At 46.1% G+C, this 27111-nt stretch overlaps 1 protein-coding gene and 1 pseudogene across 3 annotated transcripts in view; both read left to right on the forward strand.

Moving 5' to 3' along the window:
• The window catches only part of GNG7 (G protein subunit gamma 7), a 153261-nt gene extending 144994 nt beyond the window's left edge, over window positions 1-8267 (forward strand). For all 3 annotated transcript variants that reach the window (XM_066276803.1, XM_066276801.1, XM_066276797.1), the window contains one exon: window positions 4648-8267. In XM_066276803.1, the coding sequence (XP_066132900.1) occupies window positions 4648-4773 (126 nt within the window). In that variant the 3' untranslated portion in view covers window positions 4774-8267. The remainder of the gene's footprint in view (window positions 1-4647) is intronic.
• Window positions 8268-25063: 16796 nt separating this feature from the next.
• Window positions 25064-25178, forward strand: LOC136321537 (U4 spliceosomal RNA; annotated as a pseudogene).
• Window positions 25179-27111: the final 1933 nt, after the last annotated feature.

Below are 27111 nucleotides of genomic sequence, written 5' to 3' on the forward strand. Positions count from 1 at the left end.
TTGTGCATCCTCAGGCCATTCACTTAACCTCTCTAAGCCTCAGTTTCCTCAACAGAAAGACATAGCTGACGTAAAGCTACTTCATGGGTTGTGATAATCTTGCGTGCCAAAGTGATTTATAAACACTGACGTGGCACCCAGCCCCTGGGATCCTTACCTGGAAGCCCCGGTGAAGGCCACGTCAGGCCCTGCCAAAGGACTAGCTAAGGCAGGCACTTTCTTCTGTCCCCTCCCTTACAACAGATGCAGATAGGAAGGAGTTAGAGACCTGGTCCTGGAAAGGGTCAAGACAGCCTTCTCCCCACCTGCTTTCTTCACCTCTGCCTTGTGTGAATTTTTTAAAATAAGCATGTTTGGCCTGACCTGTGGTGGCGCAGTGGATAAAGCGTCAACCTGGAAACGCTGAGGTTGCCGGTTCAAAACCCTGGGCTTGCCTGGTCAAGGAACATATGGGAGTTGATGCTTCCTGTTCCTCCCCCCTTCTCTCTCTCTCTAAAAAATAATAATAAAAATAAAAATAAGCGTCGACCTGGAAATGCTGAGGTCGCCGGTTCAAAACCCTGGGCTTGCCTGGTCAAGGCACATATGGGAGTTGATGCTTCCAGCTCCTCCCCCCCCTTCTCTCTCTCTGTCTCTCCTCTCTCTCTCTCTCCCACTGTCTCTCCCTCTCCTCTCTAAAAAAAAATAATAATAATAAAAATAAAAATAAAATGGATAAGCAGTTTCTGTTCACAGACACTTAACCCATCAGAGACCAGAAACATGGAAAGCAAAATAGTGTCGTTGCACTATCAGTTCTATAGACAGATTTTTAAAAAAATAATTTGCATAACATCAAATTAACCATTTATTTATTTACTTGTTTATTTATTTATACTTTTCAAAGTGAGAGGAGAAGCTATACGGACAGACTCCCGCATGCACCCTGACTAGAATTCACCCAGCAACCCACATCTGGGGCCAATGCTCTGCCCATCTAGGGCTATTGCTCACAACCGAGCTATTTTTTGTGCCTGAGGCTGAGGCTCCATCGAGTTGTCCTCAGTGCCTGGGGCCTATGCTCTTCTTTTTTTTTTTTAATTAATTTTAATGGGGTGACATCAATAAATCAGGATACATATATTCAAAGAAAACATGTCCAGGTTATCTTGTCTGGGGCCTATGCTCTTGACCCAATCGAGCCATGGCTGCTGGAGGTGAAGAGGGAGAGAGAGAGAAAGAAGGTGGTGTGGAGAAGCAGATGGTTGTTTCTCCTGTGTGCCCTGACCGGGAATTGAACCCAGGACATCCACATGCCTGGCCAACGCTCTACCACTGAGCCAACCAGCCAGGGCCTAACCATTTATTTTGAAGCGCACAATTCAGTAGCATTGAGTGCATTCACCATGTTGTGCAACCATCTCCTCTGTCTAGTTTCAGAATGTTCCATCACCTGAAAAAGAAACCCTGTCCCCATTAACAGTCACTTATCTGACTCCCTCCCCGGCCTCTAACAGCCATTTCCTATGTCTGTGTACCTGCCTATTCTTGCCACTTTGCATAAATGGAATCATACTCTAGCCTTTGTGTCGGGCTTCTCCATGAGCACCGTGTTCTCAGGGTCCATCTATGTTGTAGCGAGAGTCAGTGCTGCACTTTTTTCATAGCTGAGTAATACTCCAGAGTGTCCGTAGACACGCTGTATTTATGTAGATGAATTTTAAGTACATAAAGGGACATCAGGACACCATCCAAGGCACACATGTTTTCTCCTTTCCAAGAATATGGACCAGTGGGCTAATGGGCTAGTCACAGATGCTTAAACAAGAAGGATGCCTGACACTTTTCAAAGGCACCTTCTCACCAAACCCGTGTCCACTTTGCAAAGGACAATGAAGTCCCACCAAAGGGCTGTTTTCCTGCCCCAGGCCCTAGCTTGCAGACAGCCCAGTGCGGACCAGGGAGTCTCCATCCAGAGGGCCCAGTGCTATATACTTCTAGATTGTCCCTGCTCCAGCTAGCTGCTGGGTTAGTCAGGGTTCTGCACAAAAACAGAACCAACAGGATGTGTGTACATGTCTATATATCTGTGTCTATCTGTCTATCTCTCTATCTTATCTGTCTGCCTATCTAGATATGTATTTTAAGGAGTTGGTTCATGCCATCATGGGGGCTGGCAAGTCTGAAGTCTGCAGGGCAGGCCGGCAAGCTGAAGACCCAGGGAGGAGTCAGTGTTGGAGCTCAAATCTCAAGGCCATCTGGAGGCAGAATCCTCTCTGTGGGGACCTTAATCTTTTCTCTTAAGGCTTTCAACTGATGAGATGCAGTCCACCCACATAATAGAGACTAATCTGCCTATTCAAAGTTGACTAATTTAAATGTTAATATTATCTAAAAAGTATCTTCATAGAGACATCTAGAGCAGTGTTAGATGAAATATCTGGGTGCCGTGGCCTAGCAAAGCAGAAACACAAAATCAGCTATTAGCCCATGTTCTGTTCAGACTCGCTTTCCCGAGCACCTGTCATTCCCCAGTTGCTGCTGGTCATGGGAATTCATTCGGAAGGGATGGTGGGCCAGGCACAGACGGACTCACACCTGACAGCCAGGCAGCAGATGAGTGGGAAATGGTGGGCGCCTGGGCCTCCACCAGGCTGTTGGGGTGGGGTGGGGGGCTTCTGCAGGAGAGGGGAGTGCCTCCCAGGAGGTGGCTGAATGTTCCAGAACTCTGCACATTCAAAGCATTCCTTCAGGCTGAAGAAAAGAAGGGCCCGGTTGAAGTGGTTTTCCTTTGTGAGCGGTGCCAGCTCCCAGCCCTGGCGGGGCAGTGATTCATCCCACCCGTTTGATGTTCAGGCGCAGCCCCCGGCTGCCCCTTTGAAAGTCGGGAGACGGAGAGTCAGGACGTGACCCACTCTCCCTCTGGTCCCGCTTGAGGTTTTGTGTCCCCCAAAAACAGCAACCAGAACCACAGAGCATCAGCCTGCCCGAAAGGCCAACCTGGCCATGGCCTGGCAGTTGAGAGGTGCCCCACGGCCTAGACGTGTGGTGGCATGGTGGCCCTGGCACTGTGGGCAGAGCCTTCCTGTTAACGCCAGGGATAAGCGGAGGGGGAGGCACAAGCTGGAGCCACAGCATCAGCTATTTTAGGGCCCGGTGACTATTTTTGTCGTCTGGGAGGGGTGTTTTCCAAATAGGACTCTAGAAACCAAACTCCATCTGCTCATCAAAGGCGGCCATCCTGCAAGTGGCTGGCACACTCACAACCGACAATTGTCGCTGTCTGAGGACAGGCGCATCCCCCAACACAGGACAGGGTGGCGATGTCCTTGGCATTCAGAGGCTTTTCAGGGCATGGTCTCTCCCCCTACACCTCATCTTGCACAGCAGCCCCTGAGAAAGCAGGGAGCTAAGAAAACGAGCTCTGTGGACAGATAGTTCCTGCCCTGGGAGGGATCCAGGGGCCCAAGGGTATGTCCTGTTGGCCCTGGCTGAGGACACCTGCAACCCCGCCCCCCAGCCCTGCTGGGGCCAACAGAGTGGGACAGCCCCAGCAGTACCCCCAGTGCATGACCAGGAGCAACAGGGAATGTGGCCAAGGGGGGCACCTTTTGTAATGACCCTCAGCTCCCCAGATGCTAAATGCCATGCTTTCACCATGTCGGCTTTCCCGGGGACCCTCCCTTCTCCTCCTTCCTCTCTTTGGACTCTAATGCAGGTAGTCCTAAGGGTCAGTGCCCCCGCCAGAGGTTCAGACTGCACAGAAAGGAAGTGCAGATGGGCTTGTCTTGTACCCCTCAATTGTGCCAATGTCCAGGCGGTGGTCTTCCTGTTCAGTCCTTTCTTAGGATGGAGTCAGGCTGACCCGTAAAGAGGCTGCATCTCGTTCTGACCTTTCTGTTCAAAATCCGGGCAACTCTTGCTGAAGGAGGCTCAATCTTTCTTTATTCTTTTAATTTAATTTTATTTTATTTTTATTTATTCATTTTACAAAGGGGGTTAGGAGAGAGAGAAAGAGAGAACAGGGGAGGAGCAGGAAGCATCAACTCCCTTGTGTGCCTTGACCAGGCAAGGCCAGGGTTTCAAACCGGCAGCCTCAGCATCCTAGGTCGACGCTCTATTCACTGCACCACCACAGGCCAACAGCTCAGTCCTTTTTTAATTAAAAAATAATAATAATGGTAAAATACACATAGCATAAAATTTATCATCATTGGTGATATTTAGTATGTTCCGGGTTGTGCCATCATCATCTCTATCCAATTCCAAATCATTTTATCACCACAAAGAGAAACCTCATCCCCATCAGTAGTTACTCCACACCCCCCTCGCCAGCCCCTGGCACCCACAATCCACTCTCCATCTCTGTGGATGTGCCTGTTGTGTACATTTCACATGAATGGAATCACTCACTATGAGCCTTTTGTGTCCTGCTTCTCTCCCTGAGCATCATGTGCTCAGGATCCATTCTTGCCATAGCGAGTGTCAGTGCTGCACTCCTTTTCCTGGTTGAGGAGTAGTGTGTGGCTAGACCTCATTGTGTTTATCCATCATTAGCTGATGGACATTTGAGCTGTGTCCACCTTGTGGCCGTTGTGCTTATGCTGCTGTGAACACACATGTACCAGCCTCTTACCTTTTCTCTCTCATCCTTGTACCCATGCCCAGGTCTCTAAAGCCTCATCGGAGCTCATGAGTTACTGTGAGCAGCACGCCAGGAATGACCCCCTGCTGGTCGGAGTCCCCGCCTCTGAGAACCCCTTCAAGGACAAGAAGCCTTGTGTCATTCTATAGCTTGGTTTTCTCTTTGTGTTCTCTCTCTCTCTCTCTTCCTCTTTCCCCCTCTTCACTCCCCTCCTTCTTCTTGTCCTTCTTCCACTCTCTCTGTCAGGGCATCATTCAGTACATAGTTGAAGCAAAGCATTTTAGGTCCCTGAAACTTTTAATGCCAAAAGAAATGGAAAACGTTGCTCCTGCCCAGATGGAGTAAAATGTACCCACTGGGAAACGATGGGTTTTCAGACTGAACAGCATAGTCCTCAGGGCCTGGCCGAAACATGGATGCTGGCCGCACAACCACTTCCGATTAGGAAGAACTGAGATGCCCAAATGATGCGGTCACCATTTTTTAAAACTCTCACTTGCCATTTGAGCTGTGGTCCAAAGCCGAGCTGGTTGAGAAAGGGAAGGGAAGGGAAGGGAAGGGAAGGGAAGGGAAGGGAAGGGAAGGGAAGGGAAGGGAAGGGAAGGGAAGGGAAGGGGGCACTGACCACTGACCTTGGGTGACCTGGGTAACCTGGCCAACTGGCCATTCTCATGCAGTTGGCCGTTTGTAAAAAGACATGCTATAGTGCTTTTTTCTTTTTAAGCAGAGTAAAATTTGGAGGTGGGGAACATAATGAACTTTTCAGGAAAAATCTTTTCATTTAAAAATTGATTATTCTATACTACTAAAAGCAGATTTTGATGGCTGTACGTGTGGTCAAGCTGTACTATGTAATAATGCACAAGTGAATTTCAGGGGAGAGGAAGGGGTTTTGCCTGGGAAATGCACCCTGTGTCGCCAAGTGTCACCTGCTGTATGGTATCTGTATGGCATATGTGTGTCACTGTCCAGCCACACTGACCTCTCCCTTTCCTGGGGATGCCACCCATCACAGAAATGGATTTTCAGCAACTTGCCCTTGTCCCTGGAGTGGCCAGCTGGGTTTTATTTTGTTTTAAGCACCTGATATCAATGTGGCAGTTAGAAGCTGCAATCATATTTGGCTCTTCAGGATTTTTTGTTTTGGGTTTTCTCCACTTTCACTTGCCACCGTGGCCATTTTTCAGACAGCTGCAACCTGGTGCACAGGGCCACCTGACGCCTGATGTGGAAGGTGTTAAGTGATCTGGAAGTAGCTGAGGCCTCAGAGGCTCTCTGTTCACTTTCACACCCTTTAGACCTAGAACTCAGGCTGGAGGAAGTGAGAGGCATATGAATACAATTCATCACTCTTCCCAACAGCCTTGGAAATTTGATATGTCATGGAGTCGGGGGTTGGGGCAGGGGACCTTATTTGAAATTACTTTTTCTTCCGTTAAGACAGTTAAAAGAGCAAGAGGATGGGGCTAAATATAGCCCCCCTTCCCCTGCCAGTGCCACCTATGGCTGCCAGGACCCCATATAGCCCTAAACTCAGGGGGTCCGCCCTACCCTGTCATGGGGTTGGAGGCAAACTGTGGGAAGAAACAAGCCCAGCTCTGCCCTGTGGCCCCAATGGACGTCAGAGTCTGAGGCCCACGCCAGCAGGGTCCTGGACAGCTGCCAGGCCCAGGCCCAGGCCCTCACCTCACAGCCAGGGCCGAGGCTTAGACCTTGCCAGAGCCAAGAAGGCTCCAGTGCATGCCGCCCCCCCCATCCAGCTCCCACAGGGTTCGGGCTGGCGGGCTGTCTTTTTCCCCGGCACCCTGCTCTCTCCAGCTGGTCTGGGAGCATCAAGGGGCTTTGGGAAGCCCGGAACCTCCAGACCTGTAGTTGGTCAGGGAAAGCCATGGAGGCACCCATGCTGCAGCCACCTTTCATGGACAAGGAGCCTGTGCCAATCACTGTCCCCAACAGGATGGAACAAAACCCTGTCCTAGGGTTGGTGGGAATTAACCCAGGAGGGCAGGGAGTGGTGGCAGAGTGAAGCTTGTAGAGACCACATCTGCCGCCCCTCCCACCAGCCACCTGGTGACTAGTGCCCCCCTTGCTCTGTGAGAGAAGCCTTAATCCCTGAGCCTGCATAAGACCCTTGCACACCCTCCTTCTTCCTGTGCCCCCCCCACTGTCTGCTGCCAGGCCTCAAAGAAGATGGGAGGTCCTGATCTCAGCATCAGGAGCCCCCCAGGGGCCCAGACCTCCCCTCCCTCCACCCCTAGCCCTGCCAGCCATTCCAAGCCCAACCCTGCCATGTGTCCCCTACCCGAGTGACTGGAGAAACCAGTGAGAAGCAAAGCTAAGTTCCCCGGCTGAGGGAGGTGGCCTTGAATCCGAGTTCATCAGCTCCCTGGCCTGCTATGGGCTCAGCCTACCAGTGTGTTCCCTACCCCCAGCCCTGAACAAATGCCAGCCTGGGCCTGGAGAGACTCCTGAGTCAGAAAACCCAGGGACTGAGTGGTCTGGGTAGACAGAACCCCAGCAAGGGTTAGGACAGTCGATTTCCTACCCTATTGCTGTACCTGCTCAGCTGCCTTCCCCCGTGCCCACAGCCTCAGACCCCAGGAGGGTAGCGATCAGTAGAAGTACTGCTGTGGCTTTTTTTTTTCCATTTAGAGTAAATTGCACTGTCCATAGTGTAGAACTAAGCATTAGTGCACTTACAGCAACAAATGCTGCTTGTGCGTTACTGGTACAAGCATCTGCCATGAAGACAGTTTCAAGGCGTTTGGAGATTGGACGTGCCCCATGCATTAAGGAGCTGGTGGTGGTAGCAGCACAGGCCTTGGGGAAACTAGCTTCTCTGATCATGTCATGAGAAGAGGGGGGGTGTTAAAAACACATACACAGAAGGCAGGAGTGGAAGTGCGAAGTCTTCCTGTCTCCTGCAGTCTGGTTCAGTGTTTCTAGTGGCCTGGCCTGTGTGGCTTGACTGAGCCCTTGATCTGGTGACCCTCACTCCAGGGAAGAGCTAGACCATGCATCCCTGCCCCATCCTCCAAAAGGTGACTCCCAGGCCAAGAATGAAGTGACTCAGTTGTGACTTCCAGCCGGGGGGTTGTAAATCCACTGGGCTGGGTGGAAGGTGCTATCTTTCCAGCTTTGATGTCCCTGCCACACTGGTCCAGGACAGCTCTGGGCCTCTAGGCAGCATCTATCTGGTGAAGAGCCCTAGGCCTGCCCGAGCTCTAGGCCAGCAGGAAAGGTTCCTCAGATTCCCACCCTAAGCATGAGTGACCAGGGACAATTTCTGGCTGAAGTGAGGTCACCAAGAGTTGCTCATCCTTTAAGAGCACTTATAAAAAGGCAGCCTGCCACGGGGTCCCCTGAAAACAAGCCATGTGTCAAATGCTCCATCCTTTCCCTCCTCTGTCCACAGAACCCATTGCCAAATGTAACAACTTGGTCCTGGTTTTCAGAAGCGATCTGTGGTTCTCACAGGTTCTACCCCATCTGCCTTTGGATGTCTGGTGGTTTTTATTTCTGATTTTTAAAAAATTTCCAGGTGTGCCACACCTACTTTCTTGCAGTGTTTTAATATTGTGTGGAATTGTCAATACAAAGTGAATTAATCCACAATAAAAAGGCTCACTGCTCCTTGTCTCCAGCTCTGGGCCCTTCCGTCTCTCCCTGGCCACTGCTGCGGGAGGCTGCCTCACATTACCCCCACTCCCCTCCTCTGCTCCTAGGAGGAGGCAACATGGCTGGAACCCACTTTGGACAGCAGCACTCCAAGGCCTTCAGCTTTAATGAGTTTTGTGATTTGTAATTAGAAAATAGAGGGGAAAAGGCTATTTGTATGGCATGAACTATGTACCCCATGGATTGGGAGTGTTTGGCATGGCCCGTGGGAAGAGCATCACTGAAGGGCTCGAAGCCTGGGGAAATTCCAATCTCGCCCCCACTCACCAGTCACCTGAAGACCACCCCTGACCACCAGAGAGACTCTGGGAAAATAGTCATGGCCCAATTCACACTATACTATGAAGAGTTATATTTTTTTTTATTGATTGATTATAGACAGGCAGAAAGAGGAAGAGAGAGAAGAGAGAAATATTAATCTGTTGTTCCACTTATTTGTTATATTCATTGGCTGCTTCCTGTATGTGCCCTGCCTGCATATTGAACCCACAACCTTGGTGTTTCAGGACAATGCTTAACCAATGGAGCTAGCTGGCCAGGGTTAGAGTTAAATTTTTAATACTAAATCTACAATTCAGATCTCTGAATAGAGAAGAACTTTCTTTATATAAAATATTTATAAATTCAACTACATAAAAAATATCCCTTGTGTATCAAAGTGTATAAGATTAGCCCTGGCTAGATAGCTGGTTGGTTAGAGCACTGTCTCAGTGTGCAGAGGTTGCCGGTTTGATCCCTGGTCAGAGCACATATAGGAACAGATTGATGTTTCTCTCTGTCTCTCTCTCTCTCTCCCTCTCTCTCTAAAAATAAAAAAAATAGGCTCTGGCAGGTAGCTCAGTGGATAGAGTGTTGGCCTGGCATGCAGGCGGCATGCAGACATCCCAGATTCAATCCCCAGTCAGGAAACATATGAGAAGCGACCATCTCTTTTTCCCCGTCTCCCTCTCCCCTTTCTCTCTCTCTTCCCCTCTTGCAGCCAGTGGCTCGGTTGTTTGAGTGTTGGCCCCAGACAGGGGTTGCCAGGTGGATCCCAGTCTGGGTGCATGCAGGAGTCTGTCTCACTGTCACCCTTCCTATCACTTAAAAAATAATATTAAAAATAAAATTAGCCTGACCTGTGGTGGTGCAGTGGGATAAAGCATCAACCTGGAACACTGAGGTTGCCAGTTCGAAACCTTGGGCTAGCCTGGTCAAGGCACATATGGGAGTTGATGCTTCCTGCTCCTCCCCCTTCTCTCTCTCTCTCTCTCCTCTTTCTCTAAAAATCAATAAATTAAATTAAATTAAATTAAAAGTTAAAACAAAATATTAATAACAAGTAAAATGTGCCTGACCTGTGGTGGCGCAGTGGATAAAGCGTCAACCTGGAAATACTGAGGTAGCCGGTTCGAAACCCTAGGCTTGCCTGGTCAAGGCACATATGGGAGTTGATGCTTCCTGCTCCTCCCCCCTTCTTTCTCTCTCTCTCCTTTCTAAAATGAATAAATAAAAAATAAAAATAAAAAAAAAAATTTAAAAAAAAAAAAGAAAAGAAAATGTTTAAAAAAAAATAACAAGTAAAATGTTTATTAATTTTTATTAATAATTAAAAAGAATAATCACAAAATTTTGAGTATAAGATTAGAAGGCAGTTCAAAATCTAAACAAAATTACCACACGACCCAGCAGTCCCATTTCTGGGCATATACACACAGAAGCATTGAGAGCAGGGACTCAGGTACACAGATGTCCTTGGGTTACAGCTTCATTCCTACAACAGTGATGTAACCCAAATTTTGGTGTAAGTCAAAATGTACCCTAGCCTAAGTCACTTAATTATCCTAACACAGTTATAAAATTATAACCTAAAACATAAAAACACAACTAAGCCACAGAAAAAGGAAAGGACATAAATATGCTGTATTATACACTGTTCTGCATATTCTTCCATCACACACAATCAAGCTAGACACTAACGGCGTAAGCTAAAACAGTCACATCTCGATTTTTTAAAAGTTTTTATGGGAGTGAGCATCATAAACTCAAAACATTGTATGTCGAGACTACTGTAACCTGTGGACCCTCTGTATTTGCACACCATGTTCACGGCAGCAGCATTCACAACAACCAAACAGTGGACAACCCAAATGTCATGGTGGGTGATGGAACAACACAATGTAGTCCATCCACACTGGAATGTTCTTCAGCCTTGAAATGGAAATTCTTATGCCTGCTACAACCTGGAGGAACCTTGAGGATACTATTCTCAGTACAATAAGAACAAATACTGTGTGATTCCACTCCTCTGAGGTCCCTGGAGGAGTCACATTCATAAAGACAGGAAGTAGATGGTGGGTGTTGGGGTATGGAGGAAGGGGGCAGGAAGTCAATGTTTCACAGAGCTGGAGTTTCTGTTTGGGAAGATGAGAAAGTGCTGGAGATGGATGGTGGGGATGGCTATATGATACTGTGAGTATATATAACACCAAAGAATTGTACACCTAATGATTAAAATGCTAAATTTCATGTTATGTATATTTTGCCAGAAAAGAAAAAACACAACCTTACCCAACATTCCCCTTTAGGGCTAAAATTTAAAATATTGGCATTGTTGAAGATGTGGAGCAGCCGGGACTCAGAGCTTATTGGCAGAAGTGTGAAATGCTACAACTACTTTGGGGAAAGGTCTGGCAGTTTCTTATAAAACTAAACATACACCTACTCTATGATTCAAGAGAACTCAAAATGTGTCAAGACAACACCAAGCCTAGACTCAACCAGCTCTACAAACAAAACACCCAAATACATAGATGTGAGAAGACAGAGAAGTGCAATCCAAATGAAACCACAAGAGAAACATCCAGGAAATGAACTGAGTGATATGGAAATAACCAAACTTCCGGATGGGGAGTTCAAAATAATGATTGTAAGGATGCTTAGGGATCTTAGAACAACAATGGATGGTCATTACGAACACCTAAATAAAGAAATAGCAAGTATAAAAAAGGATATTGAAATATTAAAAAAAGAATCAGTCGGAGATGACAAATACAATATCAGAAATGAAGACCACAATGGAAGGAATTAAAAACAGGATGGAGGCCTGACCTGTGGTGGCGCAGTGGATAAAGCGTCGACCTGGAATGCTGAGGTCACCGGTTCGAAACCCTGGGCTTGCCTGGTCAAGGCACATATGGGAGTTGATGCTTCCAGCTCCTCCCCCCTTCTCTCTCCCTGTCTCTCCTCTCTCTGTCTCTCCCTCTCCTCTGTAAAAAAAAAAACAAAAAAAAAAACAGGATGGATAGAGCTGAGGATCAAATCAGCAAGTTGGAGGACAACTGGAATGAAGGCATAAAAGCAGAGAAGAAAAAAGAAAAGAGACTCAAAAAGTCTGAGGAAACTCTTAGAGAGCTCTGTGACAACATAAAGAGAAATGACATCCACATTATAGGAGTTCCTGAAGAAGAAGAAAGAATAAGGGATAGAGACTTTGTTCAATCATATCATAGCTGAAAACTTCCCTAAATTAATGCAGGAGAAACTCTTACAAGTTCAAGAAGCACAGAGAACTCCATTAAAGAGAAACCCAAAGAAACCTACACCAAGACACATCATAATTAAAATACCAAAGCTAAGTGATAAAGAGAAAATATTAAAAGCTGCTAGAGAACAAAAGGCTATCACCTACAAAGGAGCCCCCATAAGGATGACATCAGACTTCTCAACAGAAACACTTGAGGCCAGAAGGGAATGACAAGAAACATTCAAAGTAATGCAGAACAAGAACCTACAACCAAGACTACTTTATCCAGCAAGTCTATAATTTAAAATTGAAGGAGAAATAAAAAGCTTCCCAGACAAAAAAACCTCAAGGAATTCATTACAACCAAACCAATGCTGCAGGAAATGTTAAGGGGCATGGTGTAAAAAATCAAAGTGGGAAAAGAATATAGCAAAAGAGGAATACAGCTTTACAGAATAAAATGGCAATAAACAACTACATATCAATAATAACAAATGTAAATGGATTAAATGATCCAATCAAAAGACATAGGGTAGCTGCATGGATAAGAAAACAGGATCTGTACATATGCTGTCTACAAGAGACACACCTTAAAACAAAAGATGCGGCCCTGGCCAGTTGGCTCAGCGGTAGAGCATCGGCCTGGCGTGCGGGGGACCCGGGTTCGATTCCCGGCCAGGGCACATAGGAGAAGCGCCCATTTGCTTCTCCACCCCCCCTCCTTCCTCTCTGTCTCTCTCTTCCCCTCCCGCAGCCAAGGCTCCATTGGAGCAAAGATGGCCCGGGCACTGGGGATGGCTCCTCGGCCTCTGCCCCAGGCGCTAGAGTGGCTCTGGTCGCGGCAGAGTGATGCCCCGGAGGGGCAGAGCATCGCCCCCTGGTGGGCAGAGCATCGCCCCTGGTGGGCGTGCCAGGTGGATTCCGGTCAGGCGCATGCGGGAGTCTGTCTGACTGTCTCTCCCCGTTTCCAGCTTCAGAAAAAAATACAAAAAAAAAAAAAAGAGACTGCACGTAGACTGAAGGTAAAGGATGGAAAAAAACATTTCATGTAAATGGAAATGAAAAAAAAGCTGGGGCAGCAATACTTATATCAGACAAAATGGACTTTAAAACAAAGAATAAAGTAAGAGATAAAGAAGGTCACTACATAATCATAAAGGGAGCAATCCAACAGGAAGATATAACTATTATAAATATCTACGCACCTAATATAGGAGCACCTAAATATATAAAGCAGACTTTGATGGATATAAAGGGCAAGATCAACAGCAATACTATAATAGTAGGGGACTTTAATACCCCTCTAACATCACTGGATAAATCCTCAAGAAAGAAAATTAACAAAGAAACAGCAGACTTAAAGGACACACTAGATCAACTCGATTTAATAGACATCTTCAGAACCTTTCACCCTAAAACGGCAGAATATACATTCTTTTCAAGTGCTCATGGTACATTCTCTAGGATAGACCACATGTTAGGGCACAAAAGTGGTCTCAACAAATTTAAGAAGATTGAAATCATATCAAGCACTTTCTCAGATCACAATGGCATGAAACTAGAAATCAACCACAACAGAAAAGCTCAAAAATTCTCAAACACATGGAAACTAAATAGCAGATTCTTAAATAATGAATGGATTAAGAATGAGATCAAAGGCCTGACCTGTGGTGGTGCAGTGGATAAAGTGTCAACCTGGAAATGCTGAGGTTGCCGGTTCAAAACCCTGGGCTTGCCTGGTCAAGGCACATATGGGAGTTGATGCTTCCTGCTCCTCCCCCTTCTCTCTCTCCTCTCTCTCTCTCTCTCTCTCCTCTCTATAATGAATAAATAAAATCTTAAAAAAAGCAAAACAAAAATAGTTGACCTTTAAAAAAAAAAAAAAAAAAAAAGAATGAGATCAAAGAAGAAATAAAAAATTCCTAGAAATGAATGATAATGAGCATACAACAACTCAAAATTTATGAGACACAGCAAAAGCAGTACTGAGAGGGAAGTTCATAGCACTACAGGCACACTTTAAGAAACTAGAAAAAGCTCAAATAAACAACTTAACCCTGCATCTAAAAGAACTGAAAAAGAACAGCAAGTAAAGCCCAAATGTAGTAGAAGGAAGGAAATAATAAAGATCAGAGCAGAAATAAATGACATAGAGGTTAAAGAAACAATACAGAGGATCAATGAAACTAGGAGCTGGTTCTTTGAAAAGGTAAGCAAGATCGATGAACCTTTAACTAGACTCACCAAGGCCCTGGTCAGTTGGCTCAGTGGTAGAGCATTGGCCTGGCGTGAGGAAGTCCCGGGTTTGATTCCTGGCCAAGGCACACAGGAGAAGCGCCCATCTGCTTCTCCACCCCTCCCCCTCTTCTTCCTCTCTGTCTCTCTCTTCCCCTCCTGCAGCCAAGGCTCCATTGGAGCAAAGATGGCCTGGGTGCTGGGGATGGCTCCATGGCCTCTGCCTCAGGCGCTAGAGTGGCTCTGGTCGCAACAGAGCAACACCCCAGATGGGCAGAGCATCGCCCCCTGGTGGGCGTGCTGGGTGAATCCCGGTCGGGTGCATGCAGGAGCCTGTCTGACTGCCTCCCTGTTTCCAGCTTCAGGAAAAAAAAAATACAAAAAAAATAATAATAACTAGACTCACCAAGAAACAAAAGAGAGAGGACTCAAATAAATAAAATTAGAAATGAGAGTGGAGAAATAACAACTGACACAACAGACATACAAAATATTGTAAGAAAATACTATGAAGAACTGTACACCAAAAAACTAGACAACCTAGATAAAATGGACAAATTCCTTGAAACATATAATCTTCCAAAAATCAATCTGGAAGAATCAGAAAACCTAAACAGACTGATTACCAAATGAGATCGAAACAGTTATCAAAAAACTCTCAACAAAGAAAAGTCCGGGGCCCGATGGCTTCACAACGGAATTCTACCAAATATTCAAAGAAGAACTAACTCCAATCCTTCTCAAGCTATTTCAAAAACTTCAAGAGGAAGGAAGACTTCCAAGCTCTTTTTATGAGGTGAGCATAATTCTGATTCCAAAACCAGGCAAAGACAACACAAAGAAATAAAACTATAGGCCAATATCCCTGATGAATATAGATGCTAAAATCCTCAACAAAATATTAGCAAACCGGATCCAACAATATATGGAAAAAATCATACACCATGATCAAGTGGGATTTATTCTGGGGAGGCAAGGCTGGTACAATATTCACAAATCAATCAATGTGATTCATCACATAAACAAAAGGAAGGAGAAAAACCACATAATTTCAATAGATGCAGAAAAAGCATTTGATAAAATCCAGCACCCATTCATGATCAAAACTCTCAACTAAGTGGGAATACAGGGATCATATCTCAACATGATAAAAGCCATCTATGACAAACCCACAGCCAACATCATACTCAACGGGCAAAAATTAAAAGCAATCCCCTTAAGATCAGGAACAAGGCAGGGGTGCCCCCTTTCACCACTCTTATTCAACATAGTCCTGGAAGTCCTAGCCACAGCAATCAGACAAGAAGAAGAAATAAAAGGCATTCAAGTTAGAAAAGAAGAAGTAAAGCTATCATTATTTGCAGATGATATGATATTGTATATAGAAAACCCTAAAGTCTCAGTCAAAAAACTACTGGACCTAGCCCTGGCCGATTGGCTCTGTGGTAGAGCATCGGCCTGGCATGCAGGAGTCCCAGGTTCAATTCCCGGCCAGGGCACACAGGAGAAGCGCCCATCTGCTTCTCCACCCCTCCCCCTCTCCTTCCTCTCTGTCTCTCTCTTCCCCTCCCGCAGCCGAGGCTCTATTGGAGCAAAGTTGGCCCGGGTGCTGAGGATGGCTCTATGGCCTCTGCCTCAGGCGCTAGAATGGCTCTGGTTGCAACAGAGCAACGCCCCAGATGGGCAGAGCATCACCTCCTGGTGGGCATGCCGGGTGGATCCCGGTCGGGCGCATGCAGGAGTCTGTCTGCCTCTCCGTTTCCAACTTCAGAAAAATACAAAAAAAAAAAAAAAAGAACAGGCACATAGATCAATGGAACAGAGCGGAGAACACAGAAATAAACCTACAGCTCTATAGACAACTGATATTTGACAAATGAGGTAAGGGCATACAATGGAGTAAAGACAGCCTCTTTAATAAATGGTGTTGGGGCCTGACCAGGTGATGGCGCAGAGGATAGAGCATCGGACTGCGATGCGGAAGACCCAGGTTCGAGACCCCGAGGTCTCCAACTTGAGCACAGGCTCATCTGATTGGAGCAAAAGCTCACTGGCTTGAGCCCAAGGTCACTGGCTTGAGCAAGGGGTTACTCGGTCTGCTGAAGGCCCGCGGTCAAGGCATATATGAGAAAGCAATCAATGAACAGCTAAGGCGTTGCAACATGCAACGAAAAACTAATGATTGATGCCTCTCATCTCTCTGTTCCTGTCTGTCTGTCCCTGTCTATCCCTCTCTCTGACTCTCTGTCTCTGAAATAAATAAATGAATGAATGAATGAATGAATGAATGAATGAATGAATGGTGTTGGGGCCTGACCTGTTGGTGGTGCAGTGGATAAAGCGTCATCCTGGAAATGCTGAGGTCGCCGGTTCGAAACCCTGGGCTTGCCTGGTCAAGGCACATATGGGAGTTGATGCTTCCAGCTCCTCCCCATCTCTCTCTCCTCTCTCTCTCTCTCTCTCTCTCTCTGTCTCTCTCTCACCCTCTCTCCTCTCTAATATGAATAAATAAAGTAAAAATTTTTTAAATAATAATAATAAATGTGTTGAGAAAATTGGACAGCTACCTGCAAAAAAATGAAACTAGACCACCAACTTACACCATTCACAAAAATAAACTCAAAATGGATAAAAGACTTAAATGTAAGCCGTGAAACTATAAGCATCTTAGAAGAAAACATAGGCAGTAAACTCTCCGACATCTCTCGCAGCGATATATTTGCTGATTTATCTCCACGGGCAAGTGAAATAAAAGACAGGATAAACAAATGGGACTATATCAAACTAAAAAGTTTTTACACAGCCAAAGACAATAAGGACAGAATAAAAAGACAAACTACACAATGGGAGAACATATTTGACAGTACGTCTGATAAGGGGTTAATAACCAAAATTTATAAAGAATTTGTAAATCTCAACATCAGAAAGACAAACAATCCAATCAGGAAATGGGAAAAAGAAATGAATAGACACTTCTCCAAAGAGGACATACAGATGGCCAATAGGCATGTGAAAAAATGCTCAACATCACTAATCATTAGAGAATTGCAAATTAAAACCACAATGAGATATCACCTCACACCGGTCAGAATGGCGCTCAACAACAAAACAACACAGAATAAGTGCTGGCGAGGATGTGGAGAAAAGGGAACCCTCCTGCACTGCTGGTGGGAATGCAGACTGGTGCAGCCTCTATGGAAAACAGTATGGAGATTCCTCAAAAAATTAAAAATTGAACTGCCTTTTGACCCAGCTATCCCACTTTTAGGAATATACCCCAAGAACACCATAGAACTGTTCCAGAAGGAGAAATGCACCTCCATGTTTATGGCAGCATTGTTTGCAATAGTGAAGATCTGGAAACTGCCCAAGTATCCGTCAGAGGATGAGTGGATTAAAAAGCTCTGGTACATATATACTATGGAATACTACTCGGCCATAAGAAATGTCGACATCGGATCATTTACAATAACATGGATGGAGCTTGATAACATTATACTGAGTGAAATAAGTAAACCAGAAAAAACTAAGAACTATATGAACCCATGCATAGATGGGACATAAAAATGAGGCTCAGAGATATGGACAAGAATGTGATGGTAACATGGGTGGGGGTGGGGAGGGGGGGTGGGGAGGGGGGTGAGGAAGGAGAGAGAGGGAGTGGGGGGAGGGGAGGGGCACAAAGAAAACCAGATAGACAATTTGACTTTGAGTGAGGGGTATGCAGCATAATCAAATGTTAAAATAGGCCTGACCTGTGGTGGCGCAGTGGATAAAGCGTCGACCTGGAAATGCTGAGGTCACCGGTTCAAAACCCTGGGCTTGCCTGGTCAAGGCACATATGGGAGTTGATGCTTCCTGCTCCTCCCCCCTTCTCTCTCTTTCTCTTCTTTCTAAAATGAATTTTAAAAAATGTCAAAATAATCTGGTGATGTTTTCTCGGAACATATGTACCCTGATTTATCAATGTCACTGCATTAAAATTAATAAAAATAAGATTTAAAAAATGTGTCCACAAAGTCTTGAAAGGAATGTTTAGAGCAGCTCTTCTCATAATAGTCAAAATCTGGAAACATCTCAGGTATTCAGCAATAGGTGAATGGATAAAAAAAGTCTGTGGTTCAGTCCTGGCCCATTGCTCAGTGGATAGAGCATCAACCTGAAGTATGGACATCCTAGTTCGATTCCCTGTCAGGGCACAGAAGAAAAGTGATCATCTGTTTCTTTCCCACTCCTTTTTCTCTTCTCTTCCTACAACCAGTGGCTCAGTTGGTTCAAGCATCGGCCCCACATGCTAATAGCTTGGTTGGTCTGAGCACGTCAGCCTCAGGCACTGAGGATAGCTCCGTTGATTCAAGCATCAGCCCCAGATGGGGTTGCCGGTTGGATCCTGATCGGGGTGCATGCGGGAGTCTGTCTTACTATCTGCCTTCCTCTCACTTTAAAAAAAACAAAACAACTATGGTCTGTTCATACCCCAGAGTCCCACCCAGCATGTAACAGAATAAACTAATTCTAAACACAATAATCTGAGTGACTCACAAAACTTCACACCAAGTGAAACAACCATTATACAAGAGGAGAGCTGGTATGATTCCGTCTCTGTGATGTTCTAGAACAAGCAAGCCTGTGCACAGGTTGTGCTGTGCTGTCAGAAGCATGACCCCCAAAGATGTCCACATCCTAATCTCCAGTACCTGTGGCTATGTCACTTTATGTATGGTAAAAGGGACTTCGCAGGTGGGATTAAGTCAAGGACCCTGAGATGAGGACAATCCTAGATTCCCTGGTGGGCCCAGTGTTCTCAAAGGGTCCTCATAAGAGGGACTCAGGGAGGTTAGAGTTAGAGATAGAAGAGGCTGGGACCACGAGCTAGGGATGCAGCACCTAGAAGCTGGAAAAGGCAGGAAATAAATGAAAGAAGTAAAAAAAAATAAAAATAAATGAAAGAAGTCAGTATGAAACACCTACACTATATGATTCCAACTCTGACATTCTGGAAAAAACCAAAACTATGGAGACAGTAAAAAGTTGAGTTGGGAGACGAGTAAATAGAGAAGCACAGGGGGTTTTTAGGACAATGGCACTTCTGTAGAGCACGGTCATGATGGAGACATGACATTATACACTTTGCAAAACCCACAGAATGGAGTGAACCTGTTGGAAACCATGGACTCCAGTGCATGCAGTGCAGAATACAGACATCCTGCCCCCATGAAGTGGAAGGGTCGGGCCATGGGGCAAACTGGCCCTATGCTGGCATTGATAGGAAGGAGGCTGGCCATGTCCCTAACTGGATGAGAGTGACACACCCAAATGAATATGTTGCCTCCCAGAGAGTAAACAAAGAAATTCAAAATAATCATCAATGCAGGACACGAGCCCAAGACTTCCAGAATCTTCAACTTCAATTAGTTCACGGAAACCAAACAGGGAGAAAGAAATGGCCAATTCTGAGTCACAGAGCTTCGATGGGACCTGGTACAGAATTAGCAGGTTCCCTTGTTCAAAAATTAAGAATTTCCAGCCTGACCTGTGGTGGCATAGTGGATAAAGCATTGACCTGGAACACTGAGTTCACTGGTTTGAAACCCTCGGCTTGCCCGGTCAAGGCACATATGGGAGTCGATGTTTCCTGCTCTTCTCTCTCTCCTCTCTATAATGAACAAATAAATTTTTTTTTAATTAAGAATTTCCAGGGGTGTTTTAAAGTACAGCATAGGGAATACAGTCAATAATATTGTTAATAACTCTGCATGATGCCAGGTGGGTACTAGACTTATCAGGGAAATCAATTTGTAAGTTATGTAAAAGTCTAACCATCATACTATACACTTGAAACTAATGTAATATTGAATATCAACTGTAAATGAAAATTTTTAATTTAATGAAGAATTTCAAGATGGTGGCTCTGGCCAGGTAGCTCATTTGGATAAAGTGTCATCCAGGCACGCCAGAGGTTGTGGGTTTGACCCCTGGTCAGGGCACGTACAAGAAACAATCAATGAGTGCAAAACTAAATGGAACAACTAAGTGAAATAACAAGTTGATGCCTCTCTCTCTCTCTCCCTTCATCCCTCTATCTCTCTCAAATCAATGGGGAAAATTATTTTAAGCATTTCAAGATGGTAACAGTGCTTCCCATTCCTCTCTCCCCGTCTTTCTCTCTCTCTCTCCATATATATATATCTATATATATAATCAATAAATAAGAAAACTTAAGAAAAAAAGGATGGTAGCAGCAGAGCCTTTACCCAGGAGACTGAGGGGTCTCATGCCCACAGCACTGGCCCTGCGTCTCTGTGCAGGAACTTCGAAGAATAGGGAACCTGTAACCCTCCTTGCATTTGCAGCTAGCTTTTCAAGAAATGCAATGCAAAAGACATTCACTGACCTTGAGTTCTACTTCACAAAACCTCTTTGCTCAGGAGATGGCAAAAATTTCAACAAAAAAAAAGGAAAGAGCCTATATGCCTTTCAAATAAAAATGATTGCATTTATGAAGTTGAGAGGCTAACCTTTAACTCCAGATCAGTTTTTCTTTTATCTTTCCATTGATTTGAGAGACAGACAGACAGAATCATCAAGTCGTTTTTTCTCTTAGTTGTTCTATTTAGTTGTGCAGTCATTGATTGCTTCTCATATGTGCCCTCACCAGGGTTTGAACCTGTGACCTCTGGCACACCGGTACTATGCTTTATCCACTGAGCCACCCAACCAGGGCCAGGATCGCTTTTTAAAGATGTTCAGAGACAGCCTGACCAGGCGGTGGCACAGTGGATAGAGCATTGGACTGGGATGCAGAGAACCTAGGTTCGAGACCCCGAGGCCGCCAGCTTGAGTGCGGGCTCATCTGGTTTGAGCAAAAAGCCCTCCAGCTTGGACCCAAGGTTGCTGGCTCCAGCAAGGGGTTACTCGGTCTGCTGAAGGCCCGCGGTCAAGGCACATATGAGAAAGCAATCAATGAACAACTAAGGTGTTGCAATGCGCAATGAAAAACTAATGATTGATGCTTCTCATCTCTCTCCGTTCCTGTCTGTCCCTGTCTATCCCTCTCTCTCTCTCTGGGAAAAAAAAAAAAAAAGATGTTCAGAGACACAACTGTCACATACATCACAGCAGCACTCACAACTGGGCCAGTTAGCACAATGGCTATTCGGGCACACCATGCTTATTCATTCTTTTATTTTATGAACACAAAATACTGAACAATGCAGAGCAGCGACATGATTATGGTGGCAAGTTCACTGAATTATCACCCAGATCTATATTCAGTTCTGTAACTGACCCTAGAGCCTCTTTAGACTTTTGTGCTCTCTCCAAAAGAAATTATGTAGGAAAGGCATAGATTGACAAGATTGGAAGACAGCAGTCATCACACAATTTTAAATCTGTTTGCCATTACCAGCCCACATCACCTATGATGAATTCATATTTTTACATATTTTGTCATTGTTTTGTAAATAGTGTATTATACTTTTTCTTCTAACGACCTATATTCTTTTTCTTCTACAATTTTTTTTTCTGTTTTGGTGTTTCTTCCTTTCTTATTTTAAGTACATTTTAGCCTGACCTGTGGTGGCGCAGTGGGATAAAGCGTCGACCTGGAACACTGAGGTTGCCGGTTCGAAACCCTGGGCTTGCCTGGTCAAGGCACATATGGGAGTTGATGCTTCCTGCTCCTCCCCCTTCTCTCTCTCTCCCCTCTCTCTAAAAATCAATAAAAAAAAAAAAAAGTACATTTTAAAAACCTCAACAAGTGGAAACAGCCCAGCCTCCCTGTGTCCTTGGGCAAATCACTCTACCTGGTGCTAATTTTAGAGCTGAAAGCAAGGCCAAAAGCATCCAATGGGACCTTCTGGGTTTTTTCAATGATAAAAGGCACAATTCACAGCCACGATGAAACTCTCACCAATAACACTGTGGCAAAATATCAACAGTCAGAATTATAGGACCTGTAAGGGTCCGGTAGTAGTTCTTGAAGACTTGTCCTGAAGTTCTTTTATTTCTATAACCTCAACCTCATCGCCCTCCAAAAGGAAATGCAGTAAACAAAAGCACAGTTATCACAGTGCTAGAGAAGCAGGTTGGGTTCTCTGGGAAACAGACACATTGAGTTCAGGATGCTTATTAGAGAAGACTGTGAGGAGCAAAACATGTGGAAGAGCCTGTGGATAAAGTGGATCAAGAGTCAACCTGGGCCCTGGCCAGTTGGCTCAGCGGTAGAGCGTCGGCCTGGCGTGCCGGGGACCGGGGTTCGATTCCTGGCCAGGGCACATAGGAGAAGCGCCCATTTGCTTCTCCACACCCCCCCCTTCCTCTCTGTCTCTCTCTTCCCCTCCCACAGCCAAGGCTCCATTGGAGCAAAGATGGCCCGGGCGCTGGGGATGGCTCCTTGGCCTCTGCCCCAGGCGCTAGAGTGGCTCTGTTCGCGGCAGAGCGACGCCCCGGAGGGGCAGAGCATCGCCCCCTGGTGGGCAGAGCTCGCCCCTGGTGGGTGTGCCAGGTGGATCCCGGTCGGGCGCATGCAGGAGTCTGCCTGACTGTCTCTCCCCGTTTCCAGCTTCAGAAAAATACAAAAAAAAAAAAAGAGTCAACCTGGAACACTGAGGTTGGTGGTTTGAAACCCTAGGCTTGTCTGATCAAGGCACATACGAGATACAACTACTACTGCAACACATGTGGAAGGGAGCAGAGGGGCCTCAGGCTTCCCCGGAGGGTACAGGCCTTTGTACCTCCATCTTGATCAGCCACTGGATAGGCTGCCTCCAGAATGCTGCAACCTTGGGCAGGATGCTGTCTGCAGCTGAAGCAATTCCTGTAGGACTGAGAACTGAAGGATGTCCCCTGGCAACACTCCCAGAAGATAGGGCAACTTGTCCTTCCTTAAAGGGATGTGGGCAGCTCATCCCCACACCCACCAGACTTGTCTATCTTTAGCTTTCATAGTTAACATTCTTCTTCTATACAAAACATTTAGCCTGACCAGGCGGTGGCGCAGTCGATAGAGCGTTGGACTGGGATGTGGAGGACCCAGGTTCAAGACCCCGAGGTCGCCAGCTTGAGCTCAGGCTCATCTGGTTTGAACAAAAAGCTTACCAGCTTGGACCCAAGATTCCTGTTGAGCAAGGGGTTACTCGGTCTGCTGGAGCCCCACAGTCAAGGCACATATGAGAAAGCAATCAATGAACAACTAAGGTGTCACAACAAAAAACTGATGATTGATGCTTCTCATCTCTCTCCGTTCCTATCTGTCCCTATCAATCCCTCTCTCTGACTCTGTCTCTGTAAAACAAACAAACAAAAACATTTAGCACAAGTCTGACCAGGCGGGGGTGCAGTGGATAGAGCATCAGAGTGGGACAGAGGGCTCGAATTCAAAACCCCAAGACTGCCAGCTTGAGCGTGGGCTCATCTGGCTTGAGAAGGGGCACACCAGCTTGAGCGCAGGGTCACTGGCTTGAGCGTGGAATCATAGATGTGACCCCCATGGTCGCTAGCTTGAGCCCAAGGTTGCTGGCTTGAGCCCAAGGTCGCTAGCTTGAGCCCAAGGTTGCTGGCTTGAGCAACAGGTCACTCGATCTACTGTAACCACCCCCCCTCCCCGATCAAGGCACACATGAAAAAGCAATCAGTGAACATCTAAGGTGCCTCAACAAAGAATTGATGCTTCTCATCTTTCTCCCTTCCTGTCTGTCCCTATCTGTTCCTCTCTCTCTCTCTCTCTCTCTCTCTCTCTCTGTCAAAAAATTTAAAAAAAAAATTAGCACCAACTAAAAAAATACATTTAAAAAAAAAAATTAGCACCAATCAACTCCATTATAGAGAAACCTTTGGAAACTGGCTGGCACAAATGAGAAAATATAACAGAGTACCACCAACCAGACTTCATATCACACACATTTTATTTGTAATATTTAGTCTGTTTTCATACCAAAGGAAGGGTAAATGAGACTCTTATAAGGTTATGGTGCAGAAGTAAAAGTGTTAGCAATGACTTTAATCTCGTCCATTAGGACTTGTGCCTTTAACCCACTGCCAGCTTCCACTCCTTCCCAGTGGGATCATCTGTCCTGCAGAAGCCTGCCTGCTCGCCAGTTCACACCTTCCTGGCTAGTTAGTCGCTGTGATCCCAGGAAAGTCCTTCACAAGAGATGGCTGGGCTCTGAAGCCTCAGCAGCCAATGAGGAGGGGAGGAGGGCTCAATATTCAGTCTTTTCCAGGGACCCAAAGAACTGGGATGGGGGGAATCCCATACTTGGGGCCTTGAAGCAGCCATAAGTCTCCAGGATGGGGGTTCCCCCTGGGTGGCCACATCAGGCTCAGCACTTTCTGCAGCACACGTGTGGCTGATCTGTGAGAGCCAGCACAGGCTTTACAGTGGAAAGAGTGATCAAGGCCTCGCCAGCAAGCCAGCCCTAAGAATGTGGCACTCTTTCTCACCAAAATTTATCACTCAGGAAAGAACTCCAAGCCCCAGGTTGAGAAAGAAATGTTTCCTCTGATGAGAAGGGTATAGTCTGCCCAGCCTACATGACACAGGACAGGGTGAGGTGGAGAACTGGGCTAGCGAACAGGTATCAGGGGTCTTAATCCAGCTCTGACCCTCACTTGCTCTATGATCTCACATAGCAACCACATCCCTTTTTGTACCTTTGGTTTCCATAGACAATCTCAGTGTTGTCTTACTCTATGCTTCTATGTCAAGAAAATGAATAACCACAGATTGAGTAGCATTGGGATTCCACAGCTTTAGATTTCCATTCTAAAGCCTTACATCCTAGGTATGAGGTTGGCTTTCAGCAGGAGAAAGGCAAGTTCCAACTATAGGGTCAGCAAAATCTCAGCTTGCACTGCCAGGTGGTTTAACTGCCCCCAACCTACACCCCAAAGTATAAGGAGAATCTAAAAAGGTCTGAATTTGGCAAACATTCATATCTCCGTCCTCAAAGCCACATAGAAAGGAAGACTTCTGGAAAGGAAGACTTCTTTTTCAGACCAGAGTCTAAAAGTTTCATAGGAGCTTTACACAGTGGCAGTATCATAGCCAGCGAGGTTTATCTGAGGCACGATTATTGCTAATTGAAAAAACAGAAGTTTCATAGGACAACCTTTGCACAACTATGGGGTCATAGTTAGTTATCCATCTTGTGAAAGGCATGCTAGAGGCTGGTTTAGGGGGTCAAAAAAAAGCCAATGCGCCTGACCAGGTGGTGGCGCAGTGGATAGAGCGTCGGACTGGGATGCGGAAGGACCCAGGTTCGAGATCCCGAGGTCGCGCGGGCTCATCTGGCTTGAGCAAAAAGCTCACCAGCTTGGACCCAAGGTTGCTGGCTCCAGCGAGGGGTTACTCGGTCTGCTGAAGGCCCGCGGTCAAGGCACATATGAGAAAGCAATCAATGAGCAACTAAGAAGTCGCAACGCGCAACGAAAAACTAATGATTGATGCTTCTCATCTCTCTCCATTCCTGTCTGTCTGTCCCTGTCTATCTCTGCCTCTGTAAAAAAAAAAAAAAAAAAAAAAAAAGCCAGTGCCTCACCCTTGGATCATGGAACTGCTCTCCCAACAACATCCCCCCACTGGGAGGAAGTAGTGGAAGCTGCCATCCTCCCAGCACTCCTGCTGTCTTGTCTATCTGCCACCTTTGGAGCAGAGCAAGGGAGCAAGTGCCCTGCAGGTCTGGTCTCTTTCCTGGTCAATGCACTTTGGAACGTTCTCTCTGCAGGCTCTCAGAGGTTGTTTTCAGAAGACACCTCAGATCAGGAGAGCACACTGGGTTTGGGCCCAGGACTGGGGAACATACTATTCTCCTGTGACTGCTGAGGGAGGAACAAGGGTGGCTCGGTAGTGGATCTGTGTAACCTCTAACATGTTCCAACAAGAGGCAGCAGGTGAAATGCTAAAGGATCAGGTGGGGCAGTTACCACCAATTTAGCTGGGGGACTTCTTCCAGCAAGTCATGGCTCTGTGTGGCAATTCCCTCATCTGCAAAATGGGGAGAATTAGGAGCGCCAATGTTGTTGTGAAATATGTAATAGGCAGAAAGTGCATAAGAGAGTCCAATAAGTAAAATTGGCCAACAGTCTTAAGATGCTGTAGTGCCTTCAACATCCAAGTGGCCTGTTGTGCGAGTGACAGCTGTATCCTCTGACTCCCATAAGCATTTCCTGCCAAATTCTGAACCACCTGTATTATCTGTTCCTGGGATTTATCTCCATAGGCAGATTCATCTTTTGGAGAGTTGCAATGGGCTCACAGAAATTAACTGGCACCACTGAAAATAATTAATTAAAAAACTACAAGCCCTGCTTGACAAGGTGGTGGCGCAGTGGATAGAGCATTGGACTGGGATGCGGAAGGACCCAGGTTCGAGACCCCGAGGTCACCAGCTTGAGCGCGGGCTCATCTGGCTTGAGCAAAGAGCTCACCATCTTGGACCCAAGGTCGCTGGCCCCAGCAGGGGATTACTCGATCTGCTGAGCACCCACGGTCAAGGCACATGTGAGAAAGCAATCAATGAACAACTAAGAAGTCGCAACGTGCAACAAGAAACTGATGATTGATGCTTCTCATCTCTCTCCGTTCCTGTCTGTCTGACCCTGTCTATCTCTGCCTCTGTAAAAAAAAAAACAAAAAACAACAACAACAAAAAAAAACTACAAGCCCTGGCCAGGTAGGTCAGTTGGTTAGAGCATCATCCCCATATGCCAAGGTTGTTGGTTTGATACTAGTCAGGACATATACAAGAGTCAACTGCCTGAGTGATGGTGGTGCAACAGATACAGTGCCAACCTGGGATGCTGAGGTCCTGGTTTTGATTGAGTGCGACTCATCTAGCTTGAGCACAGGCTCGCCAGCCTGAGCGTGGGGTCACCAGCTTGAGTGTGGTATCATCGACATGATCCCATGGTTGTTGGCTTGAGCCCAAAGGTCACTGGCTTAAGCAAGGGGTCACTGGCTTGGCTTGAGGACCTCAACTTCCCATCAAGGCACTAACGAGAAGCAATCAATGAACAACTAAAGTGACACCATACAGGAACAGATCGATGTTCCTGTCTTGCTCTCTCT

The sequence above is a fragment of the Saccopteryx bilineata genome, chromosome 1 (genome assembly GCF_036850765.1).
Source record: "Saccopteryx bilineata isolate mSacBil1 chromosome 1, mSacBil1_pri_phased_curated, whole genome shotgun sequence".
Taxonomy (NCBI): domain Eukaryota; kingdom Metazoa; phylum Chordata; class Mammalia; order Chiroptera; family Emballonuridae; genus Saccopteryx; species Saccopteryx bilineata.